Here is a 16,566-nt window from a genome sequence, read left to right as displayed (position 1 = left end):
TGCTTTGGGGGTCTGTGACCCCTCAAAGCACCTTGTCCCCATGTTGATGAGGACAAGGGCCTCATCCTCACAACTCTGGCCGTTGGTTGTGAGGGTCTGCGGGTGGGGGGCTTATCAGAATCTGGAAGCCCCCTTTAACAAGGGGACCCCCAGATCCCGCCCCTCCCCTGTTTGAAATGGTAAGGGGGTACAAAAGTACCCCTACCATTTCACAAAGAAAGTGTCAAAATGGTTAAATAAGACAAACACACTTTTGAAAAATTCCTTTATTAAAAATAAAAAAAATAAAAAAAAGATTCCAGTGGTGCTAATCCACTCTTGCTATCCAGCGACGGGTCTCCGGGGTCCAGCGATGGATGATCATATCCAGCGACAGGGGATCTCTCAGTCCAGCGCTGTCCACACATCCTTCTTCTGTCTCCACTCCGGAGACACTGCAGAGATCCCAGCGCTGACGTTTCTTATATTAGGAGGGCGGGGCCACCCATCACCTGACCCCGCCCCTCTGAGGCTGGAGAGGGAAGCCAGGGGTTCCCCAGTGACGTGTGGGTGACTTTTTTTCCTGCACAAATGACACTTTGTGCAGGGACAGTTCTAAGCACCAGAAACATGCGCCCCTTCACAGGCATACTATAGATACCCCCCAGCTACAAAATTTAAAGGAATATTACACTTTTATTGTTTCACTTTAATCATTATTAAAATCACTGCTCCTGAAAAAACTGCCATTTTTAAAACTTTTTTTTGCATTGATCCATGTCCCCTGGGGCAGGACCCGGGTCCCCAAACACTTTTTAGGACAGTAACCTGCATATTACCCTTTAAAATTAGCACTTTAGATTGTGAACGTTCGAGTCCCATAGACTTTAATAGGGTTCTAAAGTTCACACGAAGTTTAGGTCTGTTCGCAGGTTCTGGTGCGAACCGAACAGGGGGGTGTTCGGCTCATCCCAAGTCTTGGTCTGGATTGCACACAGGTGGACATAATTTCACTAATTATGTGACTTCTGAAGGTAATTGGTTGCACCAGAGCTTTTTATGGGCTTCATAACAAAGGGGGTGAATACATACGCACATGCCAATTATCAGTTTTTTTATTTCTGAAAAAGTTTTATGTATATATTTTTCTAATTTTACTTCACCAACTTAGACTATTGTGTTCTGATCCATCACATATAATTCAGATTAAAAAAACATTGAACTATAGGCTGTAATGTAACAAAATAGGTAAAAAGCCAAGGGGGTGAATACTTTTGCAAGGCACTGTAAATCGTATTAACACTTTTAGTAACATTGGCAGTAACTAGTACTCCATTCTTACACAGCATATATTCAGGTAGTGCAAACATCCAGACATTAATGGTACAGGTTTCAGCATAAAGCATACAGGGAGGTCACTAATTAATGCAGCAGTATTCCTCCTGGACTCAGTAGTAAGGCACTATCCCAGGCAAGACCTACTTTACCCAGGGCAGCATCTGTTGGAGGGATGACTAACTGGAAACACAACTAGTGGCCCTTCCAGACTGTACAGAAAACCGCGGCAATGGCTCTGGTGACCAGAAAGAAGGAATATAAGTGATGTTCCTATACTTTCTTTCCCCGAGCAGGAACCTTGCCCTACACTTGATGTCACCCTAACCAGGACCATCTTTAATGCAGGACAAAAGGGGCAGCTTGCCCCTATGAGCTTACGCTGCCTGCAAATAGTTGATAGGTGATTTCAGGTGGGCCTAAGAAAATGTTTGCCCAGGGTCAAATCAATATTAAACACAGGCCTGACCCTAACAAGCGGGGTTGCTGTCCCTAACCTAGCCACTCATAAAAGCATCTCTAAACAGATAGGTGCGCTTCTAAAATGGATGTGCTATAAAGTGTCAGTGCTAAAATAACCAAATTAAAGTACTACACAGTGGTGTAGCGGTTAGCACTCTCACCTCGCAGTAAAAAGGGTCGCTGGTTCGAATACCAACCACGACACTACCTGCCTGGAGTTTGCATGTTCTCCCTGTGCCTGCGTGGGTTTCCTCCAGGTACTCCAGTTTCCTCCCACACTCCAAAGACATGCAGGTAGGTTAATTGGCTTCTGTCCAAAATTGGCCCTAGTATATGAATGGGGACCTTGGATTGTGGGGACCAATGTGAGTGTGCAATGTACAGGGATAGGGGTAGACACTCACTCAGGTTGAACTGGATGGACTGGTGTCTTTATTCAACCTTACTAACTATGAAATTATGAAACATTTATTTCATAGAAAAAATAAATAGAAAATCCATTCAAAAGTGCATGTGCAGACTAAATCAGCAAATATTTACATAAAATATCTCCAGAAAGTTAATCATATATAAATAAAGTTCTTTAAGTGACCAGTAATTCATGCTATTAAATACAATTAAAAAGGAATAAAGTCCAATAATCAATATATATTGTAATCATCAGTCCATGCAGCTTTCATCCACCAGGTGCTGGAAAATGAAAAGCAGATAAGTGCTTTATCCGTGACCCCTCCACCAAAGATCATGGAGCCTCTTAACACATTGATCTCCTAATTAGGCCTCATGCATTAACGTTATACAAACACCAGTAGCTTCACAGTGAGTTTTTCAACGTTTTTGCAATAGTGTTTTTTTATTTTATTTTTGAATGTTTTTCACCATTATTGTTTTTTTTTTCAATGAGTGAAAAACATTAAAAACATTGGTTAGTCACTTTTTGAGCTCTTATCAGTGATTTTTTTTGGGCGTTTTTTGACGTTGGAGCATTTTTACAGCTGAAAAATGCCTCACAGAATCCACTAGTTTTGGGGGTTTTTTACAGCTAAAAAACACCCCAGCCAAAAACAGTTGATAACAGCGTTTTCCATGTGTGCATGGACAAAAACATCTGAAGCTAAAAACAGGAGCAGTAAAAACGTCCAAAAATGTCTAGTGTGCATGAGGCCTTAAAGAGAGATCAATATGGGCTCATTGTAGATGAATCCTTTGGAAGATCTCCTCCTCCAGTTAGTATTAACCACCCAAGTCACGACCCGAGTACATAAAAGGTCAAGCACACACCACACTGGATAAACTCATCAAAAGAAACCAAAAGCAGCTGACATAGTGTAATACTGCCAGATGAATCGGTTTATTTCACACAGGGGAGGTACTTACAAACAGATACAGAGAAATACAAGCATAGAATGCCGTGCTTCTGGGAGTCCATGGGTATGATGATGTCACCGGCCAAGCCCCACCCAATGCATTTCGCTACCAACATTCACTGATAATGCTTGTTGGTAGCAAAACACATTGGGAATGTGAATGGGCACACACATATACATAATGCAGTGAATATATGTACACAAAACACTAATTTAAATAGGATACAAAAAAGTACTATTCAAATTATTACCAGGTTCAAATAAAGGGAAAAAAAAACTTAAAATAGAAAACCAATGTAGCCACCTCTTCAAAGGACTAGTAAGCTGCAATATGTAAAATGTATCTTTTTTTATTTTATTTTTTTATTTTTTTTTAGATATGCTTGAATGTAGAATGATTGTTCTGGCTACCATAGGACGACCAAAAGCATTAGTGTAAAGATGGATGTGGGACACAGGACATGGTTCAGAACTTCAGCCTAACCTTTTTTGTTTTGTTTTGCATGGAATGAAATAGGCAGCCTTTGTTTAGGTGTTTTTGTTGGGAGATTACCTCTCACTTCCTGGTGACACCTTGACAGGAAGTTAAGTTAAATTTGTCTAACAGTAATACAACATAGGGATAGGCAAGGACAGCAATTAAAACTTGGCATTGATTCTGCCCCTTCTACATGCTGTCTAAAAAGTAGAATTTTGGTCAATTAACTTACAGGCATGTAAATTAGATCAACTTTCTGTCCATCTATACCAGGTTCAACCGACTGTAGTTAAATAACTGAATCATACAGTGACCACACCTTAACACATGACATGACGCCTTGGGGCAAATGATTATGATTGCAATCTAGTAATTAGGATAAAAGCACTAAGGGCCCCCACACCTTTGTGATGCGTTACTTTTTGAATGATCTGCCAACACACTCCAGTGCACCTAAAATCAGACCTGACCTTTTTTGGCAATGCAGCGCACCAGAAAGCATGGTATTGGGTTACCATGTGTTGTGGTGCACTGCAAATGCAGGTTTGTTGCATTAGTGCATTGGCGGTACCATACAGTATGGCGCATACTATTGAAGCCGGTGGCGGAATTACCAGGGTCGCACCAGTCGCACTTGGCAACTTGGCATTCTGCCACTGTGGAAGGGGCCCCAAGATGGCAAGAAGGACAGCATGGCGCTGAGTGAAGAGCCTGCCCTGGGCATTCTTAATATGTGAGGTGAGGAGGGGGGAACAAGGGACAGGAAGCTTCTGCCACTTCTCCTTTCTGGCAGGAGAGACTGTTATTCTCCCTCATATGCACAATGTCGATTCCCGAGCTCTGCAGTTCCAGTCACTCGAATTTTGCCCTGTCTCTTCCCGTGTCACTTCACCTTCTTCCTCGGTCTCACTTAATCTGCTCTTCTCAATTTGGTCGACACCTCTCTCTACCTTCCCTCCACAATCATGCAGTAAATTGATCCTCTTGAACCTTTTTCCCGTTAGCTTTATCCTTTTTTCCCCTATCTGCTCTACCACCCATAAATCTGCACTACACAAGCCCCTGCAGTACCCCCCCTCAGCTCTGGTCATTCCATACTCCCATATGTCTGACACCCTTTCCATCCCAGTGTGTTCCTCTACCACCTCTCCTGTCCCTATAATGCAGCCTTAGCACTTTCTCTGTACTCCTTCATTTATTTATTTTGGATACTTATACTTCATGTACTCTTACTACTTAGACCCCCACCTATTCACTCCTTTCTTATCCCTAAGGCTCCCTTTTCACAGGTTGGTCTCTGCCAGGAGTCCACCTGCTCAGTAAAGAATCTGTCCACTGATCCCCGCTGAGCAGATGGGTGGCTGGTCCATGTCCACTCCACTTATGCAGAGCAGACACAGACAAAGCCAGTTCTCCTCTATGGGTGGGCGGATGTAAGCGGACCACCTGTCTTTTTACACCCAACTGCCATCCAATCCGGTCCACCAGACATATGGGGATCCCCATACGTCTGTTTTTAGCGGATGTCAGCAGGTGTAAACGTGCACATTTCTGTTTACACCTGTCACTTCATAGAGGAGAATGGAAGGTCTACCCCAATTGGATCTACCTGAAAAACAGACACGCTGACCCAATCAGTCCACTCATGTAAAAGGGGCCTAATAGTGGACTCACATCAGTGCATTGCAGTTTGGCCACAGTGTGATTGTATGAGCAGTTTACATGCAGTTTATGGTACGCTACTAAGGAATTATTTTGGGAAATGTGTTTTCATGAAAGTACATCGAATTCCTGCATGCTACATACTTCATGTGTTTTCAGAAAACACACTGCCTAATAGAATTCAATGGGAGCGCACTTAAAGCCACATGTAAAACACATACAATCACACTGCAGCCAAATTGCAGCACCCTGATGTGAGCCCACTATGAGACTAGTTTTGTACCTTTTGCATGACAGGAATGTGGACAAAATTGTGGCTTTCCTGACACACACAAACACACTGTCCTTTAATAGACACACAGCCGTGCCAATAATTGTTAATGGCACCCCCACACATCTGCTAACACATACATTTTGCACAAAAAACATGGTGCCACAGGATGTTCCTATCTCAAAAGTGAGCTATCATGGGTCTGTTTAGAGCCCTGATGTTTCACCAAAGCCAAACAGCTGTTCAACATGTAAAAAAAAAAAATCAATAAATAAATTCTAAAAACTGTTTAAAAAATGTAAAAAAAGTAATTAGGGCTTGCTTTGTCTCTGAAGACAAAGCATAGATCATTTGACAGGCAGTAAGGAGGCATCAACTCTGCACTAGCATGCCAAAACCATGTGCATTACATGCAGATGTGGGGCGCTTGCAGAGCAACACCATTCACTTGAATGAATTGAGTTCAGCAGGGTGCATAATGCCATGCCACTAGGATTAGTGGGAAGTGCCCCAGGCTCAGAGGGAAGTGCCTTGGGACCGATGGAAGGACGGGGTCAGGGGGGCCCTTCATGCTTTCTTGCACCCGGCCCTGAAGGTTTTAGTTACGCCTCTGAATGAAGCATACTGTGGTCTTGTATATTGGCATGCAATGCAAAGGAGGCCTAAAGCTGGCTTGAATGAAGATATCGACCTATAACTGTTTGTTCCATTCTGAGTGGAAGTAAAATAGTTTATTTTCTTACATTAGGGGACACAGAGCCATAGTAATAACTATGTGGGTTATATTGACATATCAGGTGCTGGACACGGGCACGCCCCTTAAGGCGTAAACTTCCCCCATATAACCCCTCCCATTACTGGGAGTCCTCCGTTTTATCACCAGTGTCTAAGGTGTTGGGCACATGTAAGGATGTGTGTACTGAGCTCCACAGGCAGTAATCCTTTGATGAGAGCCAGCCATCCTGACTGGATCTGTTCTGATGACTCCGTAATGGACTGAATGAATGGTACCCGGGCCTTGTCATCCGAAGATACAAGGTTTTGCTTGCGAATGCTTTTAAGCTGGGCCCTGGGATCCAGTACTTTTTGGTAGTAAGTCCAATAAAAGTTTACTGACAGGGTCTTCTCGCAGGTCCAGGATTGCGAGATTACCTGAGTGTACCCCTGTTCCTGAAGGTTTCCTTTCAAGGTCTCGGAGCCTACCTTGAAGGGCGAAGATTGGGTTTTATTTTAACTCTGACAAACCCTGCTGTGAGGAAAGGTAGGGGAGATAATCTCTCCTTCCATGTCCGGTGTTGTCATGTCTATGTGTCACCACTGGAGGCTGTATTGAGCACTCACCATTCTCAGTTTTGTAGCCAAGCAATCAAAGTGTATAAGAAGAAGGGAGGAACCTCTGTGTCCCCTGATGTACATCAAAGTAAAGGATTTTACAAGTAAGCTGTTTTAAAAATCCTATTTTCTTTTCTTACATCGGGGGATACAGAGCCATAGTAATAACTATGTGGGATGTCCCATAGCAATGGCAACTGAAGGGGGGAGACAGAATCAAGGAAACAGGAGGCTAGAGGACTCATACAGCAGGAGGGAAAATCTTTATCCTGCAAGGTGTTAACAGATGCCAGCCTTCTAGGCTGGGGAGCAGCTCTGGAAGAATATTCTGTCCAGGGGATATGGTCCAGGTTAGAGGACCTTGCCTATCAACTTTGTTGGAAGTTTCAGGCAGTACATCTAGCCATAGAATCTTGGTGGTCAGATTACAGGACTGTCCTGACAGGATTCAGTCTGACAGATCCACGGCGATGGCTTACATCGATCACCAGGTGAGGCACGAGAAGTTGTGCAGCCCAAAAAGAGGTGAATAATGTTCTAACTTTGGCAGAACACAACACTCCTTGCCTATCGGCAATTTTAATATTTCAGACGTACTACTTGAGACGCCAACAATTATTTTGAGAGAATGATCTCTTCACCCCAACATCTTCCTAGCAGTATGTCAGATGGGGTACTCCAGACATGGACCTATTCGCGTCCAGATTCATTAATAAGGTCGACAACTTTATGTCAAACAAGGGGTCCGCTAACAGGCGGAACAGACACATTAGTCTTCCCAGGGGATCAGATCTCACTGATCTATGCCTTTCCTCCAGCTCTGCTACTTCCGCGCCTTCTCCACAGGATTAAGCAGGAACAGAAGGAGGTGATTCTAGTGGCCCCAGAATGTCCCAGAAGATCTTGATTTATTGAGATCATAAAGAGGGCAGTTGAAGTCATAGTTTCATAGTTTCATAGTTAGTAAGGTTGAATAAAGACACCAGTCCATCCAGTTCAACCTGAGTGTCTACAATTGTCCCTATCCCTGTACAATACACACTCACATTGGTCCCTACCCTCAAGGAGCCCACAATCCAAGGTCCCCATTCATATACTAGGGCCAATTTTGGACAGAAGCCAATTAACCTACCTGCATGTCTTTGGTTTTGGTTCCTTTTGGACTCTGCCATTATAGCCAGACCTTCTTGCACAGGGTCCGGTATTTCATCCTACTTTACGGACAAGGAGTTTAACAGGTTTGACTGTTGAATCCCACTCTATAAAAGATCATGGGTGATCTCCTTCAGTAGTGTCTACTTTGACTAATGCCAGGAAGCCGGCTTCCACAATCAATTACTATAGAATCCGGAAGGCATAGGTTCTTGGTATGGATCCAGGGGTTGGCACCCCAGGAAGTATGTCAATAGGCAGGATTCCTGGATATGATATCTAATATGAAGCTGGCCTTGACTTTTATCAAGAGCCAGATCCAGGCCACGTCAATGTATTTTCCTACAGCCTCTTGCTTCCCACTCTTGGTGTGCAGCTTATTCAGGGGGTAACACGGTTTATTCCCCCTATCAGGGCACCTCTAAATCCTTAGGATTTAAAATTAGTCTTGTCGGCTTTGTTAAATCAGCCGTTTGAACCTTACGAGAAATTCTCTTGGTTCTTTGACAATAAAGATAATCTTTTTTGCTTACCATTTTTTCTGCTAGAAGATTATTGGAACTAATGGCTCTGTCTTGTAAGAACCATATTTCATCATGCATAAGGACGAGGTGGTTTGATGTCCTCATCCTGAACTCTTACCAAAAGTGGTAACAGGTTTTCATTTAAACCAAGATATTAAGCCTTAATCTGGGGAAGAGAAAGCACTTCAGTCTATTGATGCAGTAAGAGCGATCAGAATCTATTTAAGGGTGACCGTTCAGGTTCGCAAAACACAGGTTTTGTTTGTACTGCCAGAGGGTCCAAGATATGGACATGCAGCATCAAGATCCACTATTTTCCAAATGGATTTGTCAAGTGATTGATCAAGCTTCAGCTTAAAGAAGAAAAGTCTTCCTTCTCATATTAAGAGCACATTCATCCAGGGCGATTAGTGCCTCTTGGGTGGTGCATCATCAGGCCTCTATGGCTCAGATCTGTAAGACCTCAACATTGGTCTTTGGTTCAGAAGTTTATCCGATATTTTTTTTCTTTTTCAAATCAATATTAGAGGTCATGAGGATATTGCTTTTGAGTCCTCTGGCCTCCTGTTTCCTTGATTCTGTCTCCCCCTTCAGTTGCCATTGCTATGGGACATCCCACATAGTTATTACTATGGCTCTGTGTCCCCCAAAGTAAGAAAAGAAAATAGGATTTTTAAAACAGCTTACTTGTAAAATCCTTTTCTTTGATGTACATCAGGGAACACAGAGGTCCCTCCCTTTTTCTTCTTATACACTTTGATTGCTTGGCTACAAAACTGAGGACTCCCAGTAATGGGAGGGGTTATATGGGGGAAGTTCACTCCTTAAGGGGCGTGCCAGTGTCCAGCACCTGAAACGCCAATATATCCCTCATAATTATTACTATGGCTCTGTGTCCCCTGATGTACATCAAAGAAAATGATTTTACAGGTAAGCTGTTTTAAAAATCCTATTATCTACATCCAATAACTAATAATTGTATATATTACAGCTTACCAGTTCTTAGATATGGTGGCTAAATTATTTTCCTTTTTCAGATTATTTGTCTTTCTTTTCACTGGTGATCCAGCCAGTAATAAAAAAAATAATAATAATAAATATAAGGAATTTGCGCAAGGTTCTTAAAAAAGCCCTATAGCAGCTAGCACAATATCCTGATACCAGACATACAAAACATATTCCACAAAATGTGCAGCGCATGCACAAATATACAATAATGTGACAAAAATGCTAAGTAACGTATAGTGTGCAATCTACCTCCAGTGCATTTTGTCTGATGTGACATCATCAGGGGTTTAACAGATTCCCTGATGAAAAGCGTCGGGAGGAGCCAGGGCATACTTCATGCATGCCACACAGCAGCCATTTTGGATGTGGGCATAATCAGGATATCTCTGTGTATATCTCTGTTCTTACATGTTGGAGTTTGTAAGTGTAATTTTAATAAACTAAACTTATATTGTTGGTTTTTTCATGATGGAGATATGTTTGTACTTGACATCAGAAACCAAGGAAGTCATTTACCATGGCATGCCTGAATGTTTACAATAGCCAGAGGGATCTTCTTTGCAAAGCTTTTTTTGACCACTCTTTAATTTAAGGGTTAAGCTCATCTGGTAAGCTCCCACTGTACACGGTATGGGATGACGCACTTACATGCGTGTAATTGTCATCATCTTTGCTGAATTGTATTGGGAAGATTGGAACAGGCACTTTCTGTATCCACTTGGAATTGGGACTCTCTTTTCTTTATGAACTCTTAGCACATATTATTTTGTTCATTTTTTTCAAGCATTATATATATAGTATACTTTGAAAAAACAATATCCAGGATTGCACTTGCACGTGAAAATTGTTTTCTTCACGGGAAATTCAACACATGTTGTTTTGTTGTGTGTGGGATATATTTTGTGAAGATAATGTCTAGGATTGCACACTATAAGTTGCTTAGCATTATTTGTCACATTGTTACATATTTATTCAATGCGTTGCAATTTTTTTAGAATAAGATCCAGCTAGTAACACATTTCCAGGCGCTGGGAGAGCTGTGCTCAATGATGCTAAACCTGCACTTTATCAACTCATTTGATTTCTGGCAGGGTTATTGGGTATTTTTTTGCATTTATTAAACAGGTAAAACAATGTCAACTGTATGTTTAACAACCAAAAGAGTACAAATAAGGCAGGTTCCTTTTTAGGGGTTTGCATACACTTAAAAGAAGCGTAGTGCTAGAGAAACCTGGAAGCTGCCATTACTGCTTTCTTATTCTAAAAATACTAATAGCCATGTTGATCTAATGTCTTTGATTCTTTCTGAGCCACAGATATGGAAGATTTGACACATACTCATCTCAGGTCAGTCACCAAGAATGTATTCAAGTGAGAGTCAACTAAGCAGGTCAACAATGGCATCCCCAACATTTCCTTTAATGTGGACTAAACTGAATGAATAGATAAATTCTGTACAGTAATCCAGTCTTTTTCCTTCACCACTGTTAGCTCTACCTGTGTGGTTGACATAACACCCTTCTGTTGAAGTTAGCTGGAATTTCAGCATGTTACAACAAAAGGGAAGAGCAAAGAGGAGATCATTAGAGGAACCTCAGTGGATCTACAGTTGTCAGAGAGGATGCATTTGGTTTTGAATGTTAGTTCAGTATTTTTGGAAGGAGAATTTTTAACTGTCAGGTCAGTTACATGTTCAGCTGTCATGCCAAATAAACTGACATGTCTGTTGTAGGGCAGTTGGCATATATAAAAATATATCTTCACCATAATGACTAGGGATAGCATGTTTAGCGGTAAATGATTTCAAAGGCTTATTTAGGTAAAGTGACTTGAATTTCAGGCTCAGGAGTCGTTTAAAGTGTGTTTTATACAGTTCTCTTCTACGCTTGTCACACAGTCTAGCTTTGAATGCGTGCTATGTGACAGGTGCTGCTGTAATCAATCTCTCTGTACAGCTTTCATTGCTGGCATTGATTGTAGAGGAAGTCAGGGAGCAGATCTCATTGAATCCAGCTCCTCAGAGTTGTCCAGAGCAGCTGGTCAGACCATTAGGTCTTCAGTTGGGCAATGTGAAAGCTGAGTCCACGCCTGTCTGAAACAGGGCTGTCTTTTCCTCCTGTCTAAACTATGCTGTGAATATAAATAGCTTTGGGTGTTAGTTTTTGGTTTTACTGTACAAAGATATCACTAACATGTTGGTGTGCAGTATAATAATGTTATCTGTACAATTAAACATTTGTACAGTTGCATAGTTTTTCATTCTGCAGTGGGATGTACATGAAATGCAGTCGTGATCACGTCTACGGCATGTAAAGAAGCTACTAAGGCATGTACTAGTTCACATTGTATCATATTATGTCGGGATTAAAACTTGCCACCACCCATACCTCCCAACTGTCCCTCATTTCAAGGGACTGTCCCTGATTTGGAAAAAAGTCCCTCTCTTCATTTGTCCTTGATTTTGTTCTGACCAATATAATTGTATATAAAATGCACTATTTTTCTTTCAAATGTCAAAATTGCTGCATTTGTAAATTTCAAAGGCCTGAATAAAGGAATAGTAGAAGCACTTGTGGGCTTTTTTTTTGTATAATTATCCTTTAAGGGGGCGTGGGAGGGTGTGTGTCCTATGCCTACATACTTTTTCTATGCAATCCCCATGATGCTCACCACTGCATAGAAAAACTAACCTGGTAATTTTCATTAAATACACTTTTCATGATAGAAACATGAAGGCATCTATCATTGACCACCTTTTGGTTTCCATTTAAATGAAATTTATCCTTTCAAAGTTACCTACGTATTATCAAAACTCTAAATAAAGTGGGCCTTATCTAACAGAATATTTGGTTATCTACACTCCCTCATACTCCCTTCATGACCCAGGTAAAGCAAAATTACACATGCTAAGAGTTGACTTAAAGTGATTCTAAACTCAAACTGTATTTTACTTTTTGCATTCTCTGCTTTAAGGTAAAAAAAAAAAAACTTCCTGCTAACTGCTAGTTGTCTTTTTTGCTATCTGTGTCCTATTGGGGAGATTTCCCTTCACTTTTTCTGTCCCGGTAGACACAACAGGAAGTGACAGGAAAGTGAGGAAACCCCCCACCTGGACAGTTGCCATTGGAATTTTTCCCCTCTGTTATTGTTACAAATCATACTGTCGATTATTCTCTCTTTCAGTCCCAGTGGTCACTAGGACAAAAGAAATTGAGTGACTCTTCCTAACGGGCATGTGGACAGCTATATAAACGTAACCGTGGTTCTAACCCTTCACTACTTTATCCAAAACTATAAAAAAAGTTTGGGTTTAGTTACACTTGAAGAGTAAAATGGTCTTGCTATACTTTGGCTGGGCAGTCATGTTAGCTGGTCATATAAATGGGTATTTATACGCTTAATAGCAAGTCACTCAGTATTAAAAGCCCTCTTTATATAACCCTGGAAAAGTCTGGGAACAAGGCCTCAGTAGCATTGCACATTGGACTGTGGTTTTCCTTTATTTACATATTTGGTCATAAATTCCTATAATAAAGAAATATTCCATCTAAGTTCATAGGCACTATTTTTATCAGCTCATAAATTGTGTACAGATCTATAGAATTTCCCAAATTGGGCAACAGTGTCTGAGTGGACATTACCATTCTCTGAAAAGCAGGATTTGTAAATCAGTATGTTACAGAAGAGTGTTATGAAGTAGCTTCGGAATTATTTGATAGGGTATTGGAAATATGTTTAGCTGGTGGTGCATGTTATAGTATCATTGAACAATCACTGTGCAAACCTATCTGCACACTTCATTTGACAATCATGCAGGCTTTTGCACTACAAAGCTGTCAGTAGCTCTGAGGTCCCTTTCACACGGCCGGTTTGTTGAAGCTGCTGGATTCCTTCATCAAGAAGCTGGGGATTCTTGCTGCTGGAATGGCCATATCATCTGATCAGCATTGGCTGCCCAGCCCATTTAAATTAATGTGGGTTTGACAGCGGCCAATGCTGATTACATGTAGTCGCATAAAGAGTGATTAGCAGCATATAGGGACAGATGTCCAAGCCTGGACGCAGCTGACTGCATCTGTCTCCAACCACAGCTAACCGCTCTGTGTGCAGCTACATGCGATCAGCAGCGGCTGTTTCAGCCCACTGTTAGTTTAAATGGGTTGATCAGCCAATGCAGAAACACATAAGGCGGGTTGTTCCAGCAGCATGAATCCACAGATTCTTGCTGCAGGAATTCCGGCCGTGTGAAAGGGGCCTAAAGGTAATTGTACAATAAAATTGTGAAGTGTTTGGCCAGCCTAAATTATACTAGCAAATAGTAACCAGCCACAAAACTTTGATTAACTAAATTTACTACAGTAATCTAACATGTCTTTGGTTATTATTGATTAGTACAAATATCGCCTTATTTATTTTTCACATAATCAATAGGCCTGCTTAAGTTATTGGATAGTTCTTTTGGAGAAAGGAGAAATAATATCTTTTTCTTATTGACCATGGCTGACGATACACAGGCTATTTTCCCACGATTTAAGCCCCTCCTCCAACTCGCTTCATTACAGCGACTTGCCACTAAGAAAGCATAATTATTCTCTATGGGAAATTTTTAATGCAATTCACTCAGTCACTGAGTAACAGTCAATCTGTCGCTCAACAATCAAGATTCATTAGGGTTTTGGCTTGGTGGCAAAATTGCTAAAAAAATGTATGAAATGTTGTAACAGTCACTATGCTTGGCTACAATTGCTGAAGTGGAACGATTTTTAGTAGAGCACAACCCAATGCTGTAGTAAATAACCAGCACCTCTAGCAATTAAATCACTACATACAAATTATGATTTATCGATGACTTTAGCAATTTGTAGCAGCAATAATTCCGTACAAAAAAATTGCCTGTGTGTAATCTGACAATTTTAATCATTTTGGTTCAGAGTAGTGTACAGTTAGCACTTTAAGCTTTTTTGCTACAGGTAAGCCTATACTAAGGCTTACCTGTAGCTACCCTGGATATCTCCTAAACCTGAACGATTTCGGAGATATCCCCTGTATTTGCATGTGCCGACGTCATCAGCACATGCGCACTGAAGCAAACGGAAGCAACAGCACATACATGCCTTTGCTTCAGTGAGTGTGCCATTACCAGCGACTCCCGCGCACATGCATGGCCAATCACAGGAAGTAACCCCAGGAGCGATGTCATCGGGCAGAGCAGTGAACAAAGACCGCTGCGGGGGCTTCGATCTAAGGTAAGTAATACATAATGATCTAGTATGCTATGCATACTCGCTCATTATGCCTTTGTCGTGCAGGTTTTTTTTTATGCTAGGGTTTACGACCACTTTAAGTGAAAAAGCAAGGCAATTCTAAGGCCTAAATTGGAAAGTTTTTTAATTTTTATAATTTATATTTTTTTAATATTTTTAAAAATGTGTTCATTTTTAAATGTGTGTAACGAAATTTTAAGTATAAAAGGAACATAAGCAGCATTTGAATTCGCGTACATCATCCAAAACAGGATATGTGACATTTATATACTGACACATGGACATTTATTAAATAATATTGTACAAAAATCATTAAAGTGTACCAAAGCATAGAAAACACTATTTTGGCTTTATGCAGTCTAGTGCAGTCAGAATAATGAGAACTAATATGTGAACAATTGTTCTGTTATCTCTATTATTGCGACTGTCCCTTTTACTGTATATCAGTATCAGGATAAGTAAATGTCCTTTAAATAATCTCACAATGATTACTGCAAACAAATGTACTTATTGTTAGGTGTCATCATATTAACCTCTTCATCTGTACATTATTAGTGCTGCTTTGGAGGAAAAGTAGTTTTGCTAGTTAGACAAGTTAAAGCATAACGTAAAGGGCTGATATTAATGTTAATACAATGTAAGTGATAATTCTGCTGTCCTACACAGCAGCATCAGTCTCTATGCAGTCTGTTAACAGCTGATCCCCTGTGATTAGACGAACAAATGTGCTGCTGTAAGTCCCGGCTGGCACAGCAAGCACAGGCAAAGAAAAAGCAAACAACATGAACTGTAAGGCACTGTTTAGAAGAATAGAAATGCTAAGAGCTGCATCATGCAACGAGTTAGAAGGGAAAATGCTGGTGGTAGATGTCCTGTGTCCCCTCTGGAAGAGGTGTTAGTTTTGTCAGATAGACAGTAATGCATTAGATTCTACCTGGGAGCTGTTCTGCAGATCCCTTCTGGTGCTCTTGTGGCTCAACAGTTGCTCCATAAGCACATTTATCTGATCCCTGCATCCAGCGTGACGTCATGTTCACGAGGAGGGGGGGAGTTCTTAAGGTGGACTCTTTACAGTTCCAATTATATCTTTAAAAAGTTCCGGGCCCTATATGAAAATGATAACAGATCTTAATAATTGCTGAAACTAAAAATAGAGTCAATCAAGCAATGATCCATGCCAAAACAGAGGTTATAACTCAAGATAAAATATCCAACTTTGAGAAAATATGTAATCCCTAGTGACTCACTTTTTGCCTTCCAATTTTAATGCTTCCCTACTAAGACGTTGGTAATTGCGATTTATACTTCCATTCTTTGCATTAATGATATGTGTTTATTACCATGTACTACCCCGGGGACCCCTACTACCTCTCATTTCTTTCTTCCCTACCTATTTTTTCTACTACCTAAGATTACTTTTTGTTTTATCTTCTTTCTCTCTTCTACTCCCCCCCTCCCCCCCCCTATTCTCTATCTCTTGCTCCTCTTTCAATTTACTCTTTATATAGTTATGGTAGCAGAAGTTTTATTTCCTTGGTTATCATTATACAAATTGTACATAGGTTCCAATATGTAGTATAAGATTTTAGATTCTATAATAAATTATTATTATTTTTAAAACTATACTCTTGATAATAATTAAGACTTTTTAAGAATTATATTAACATCTTATATTAACCTGGTCTAAGTTGGTTTTATCCTCTCTTATACAATGTATGACACAATCTTTTGA

At 40.7% G+C, this 16,566-nt stretch overlaps 1 protein-coding gene across 2 annotated transcripts in view; it reads right to left on the bottom strand.

The window, feature by feature from the left end:
- LDB3 (LIM domain binding 3) overlaps positions 1–15,885 on the bottom strand; it is a 163,550-nt gene extending 147,665 nt beyond the window's left edge. For both annotated transcript variants that reach the window (XM_077454606.1, XM_077454607.1), the window contains exon 1: positions 15,769–15,885. In XM_077454606.1, the coding sequence (XP_077310732.1) occupies positions 15,769–15,865 (97 nt within the window). In that variant the 5' untranslated portion in view covers positions 15,866–15,885. The remainder of the gene's footprint in view (positions 1–15,768) is intronic.
- Between the last annotated feature and the right edge of the window lie 681 nt (positions 15,886–16,566).

This window comes from Lithobates pipiens, unplaced genomic scaffold (genome assembly GCF_037356315.1).
Source record: "Lithobates pipiens isolate NorthernLeopardFrog02 unplaced genomic scaffold, aLitPip1_a1.2 Scaffold_25, whole genome shotgun sequence".
NCBI lineage: Eukaryota > Metazoa > Chordata > Amphibia > Anura > Ranidae > Lithobates > Lithobates pipiens.
The sequence above is the reverse complement of the archived record's forward strand: the minus strand, read 5'-3'. Positions and strand labels throughout refer to the sequence as shown.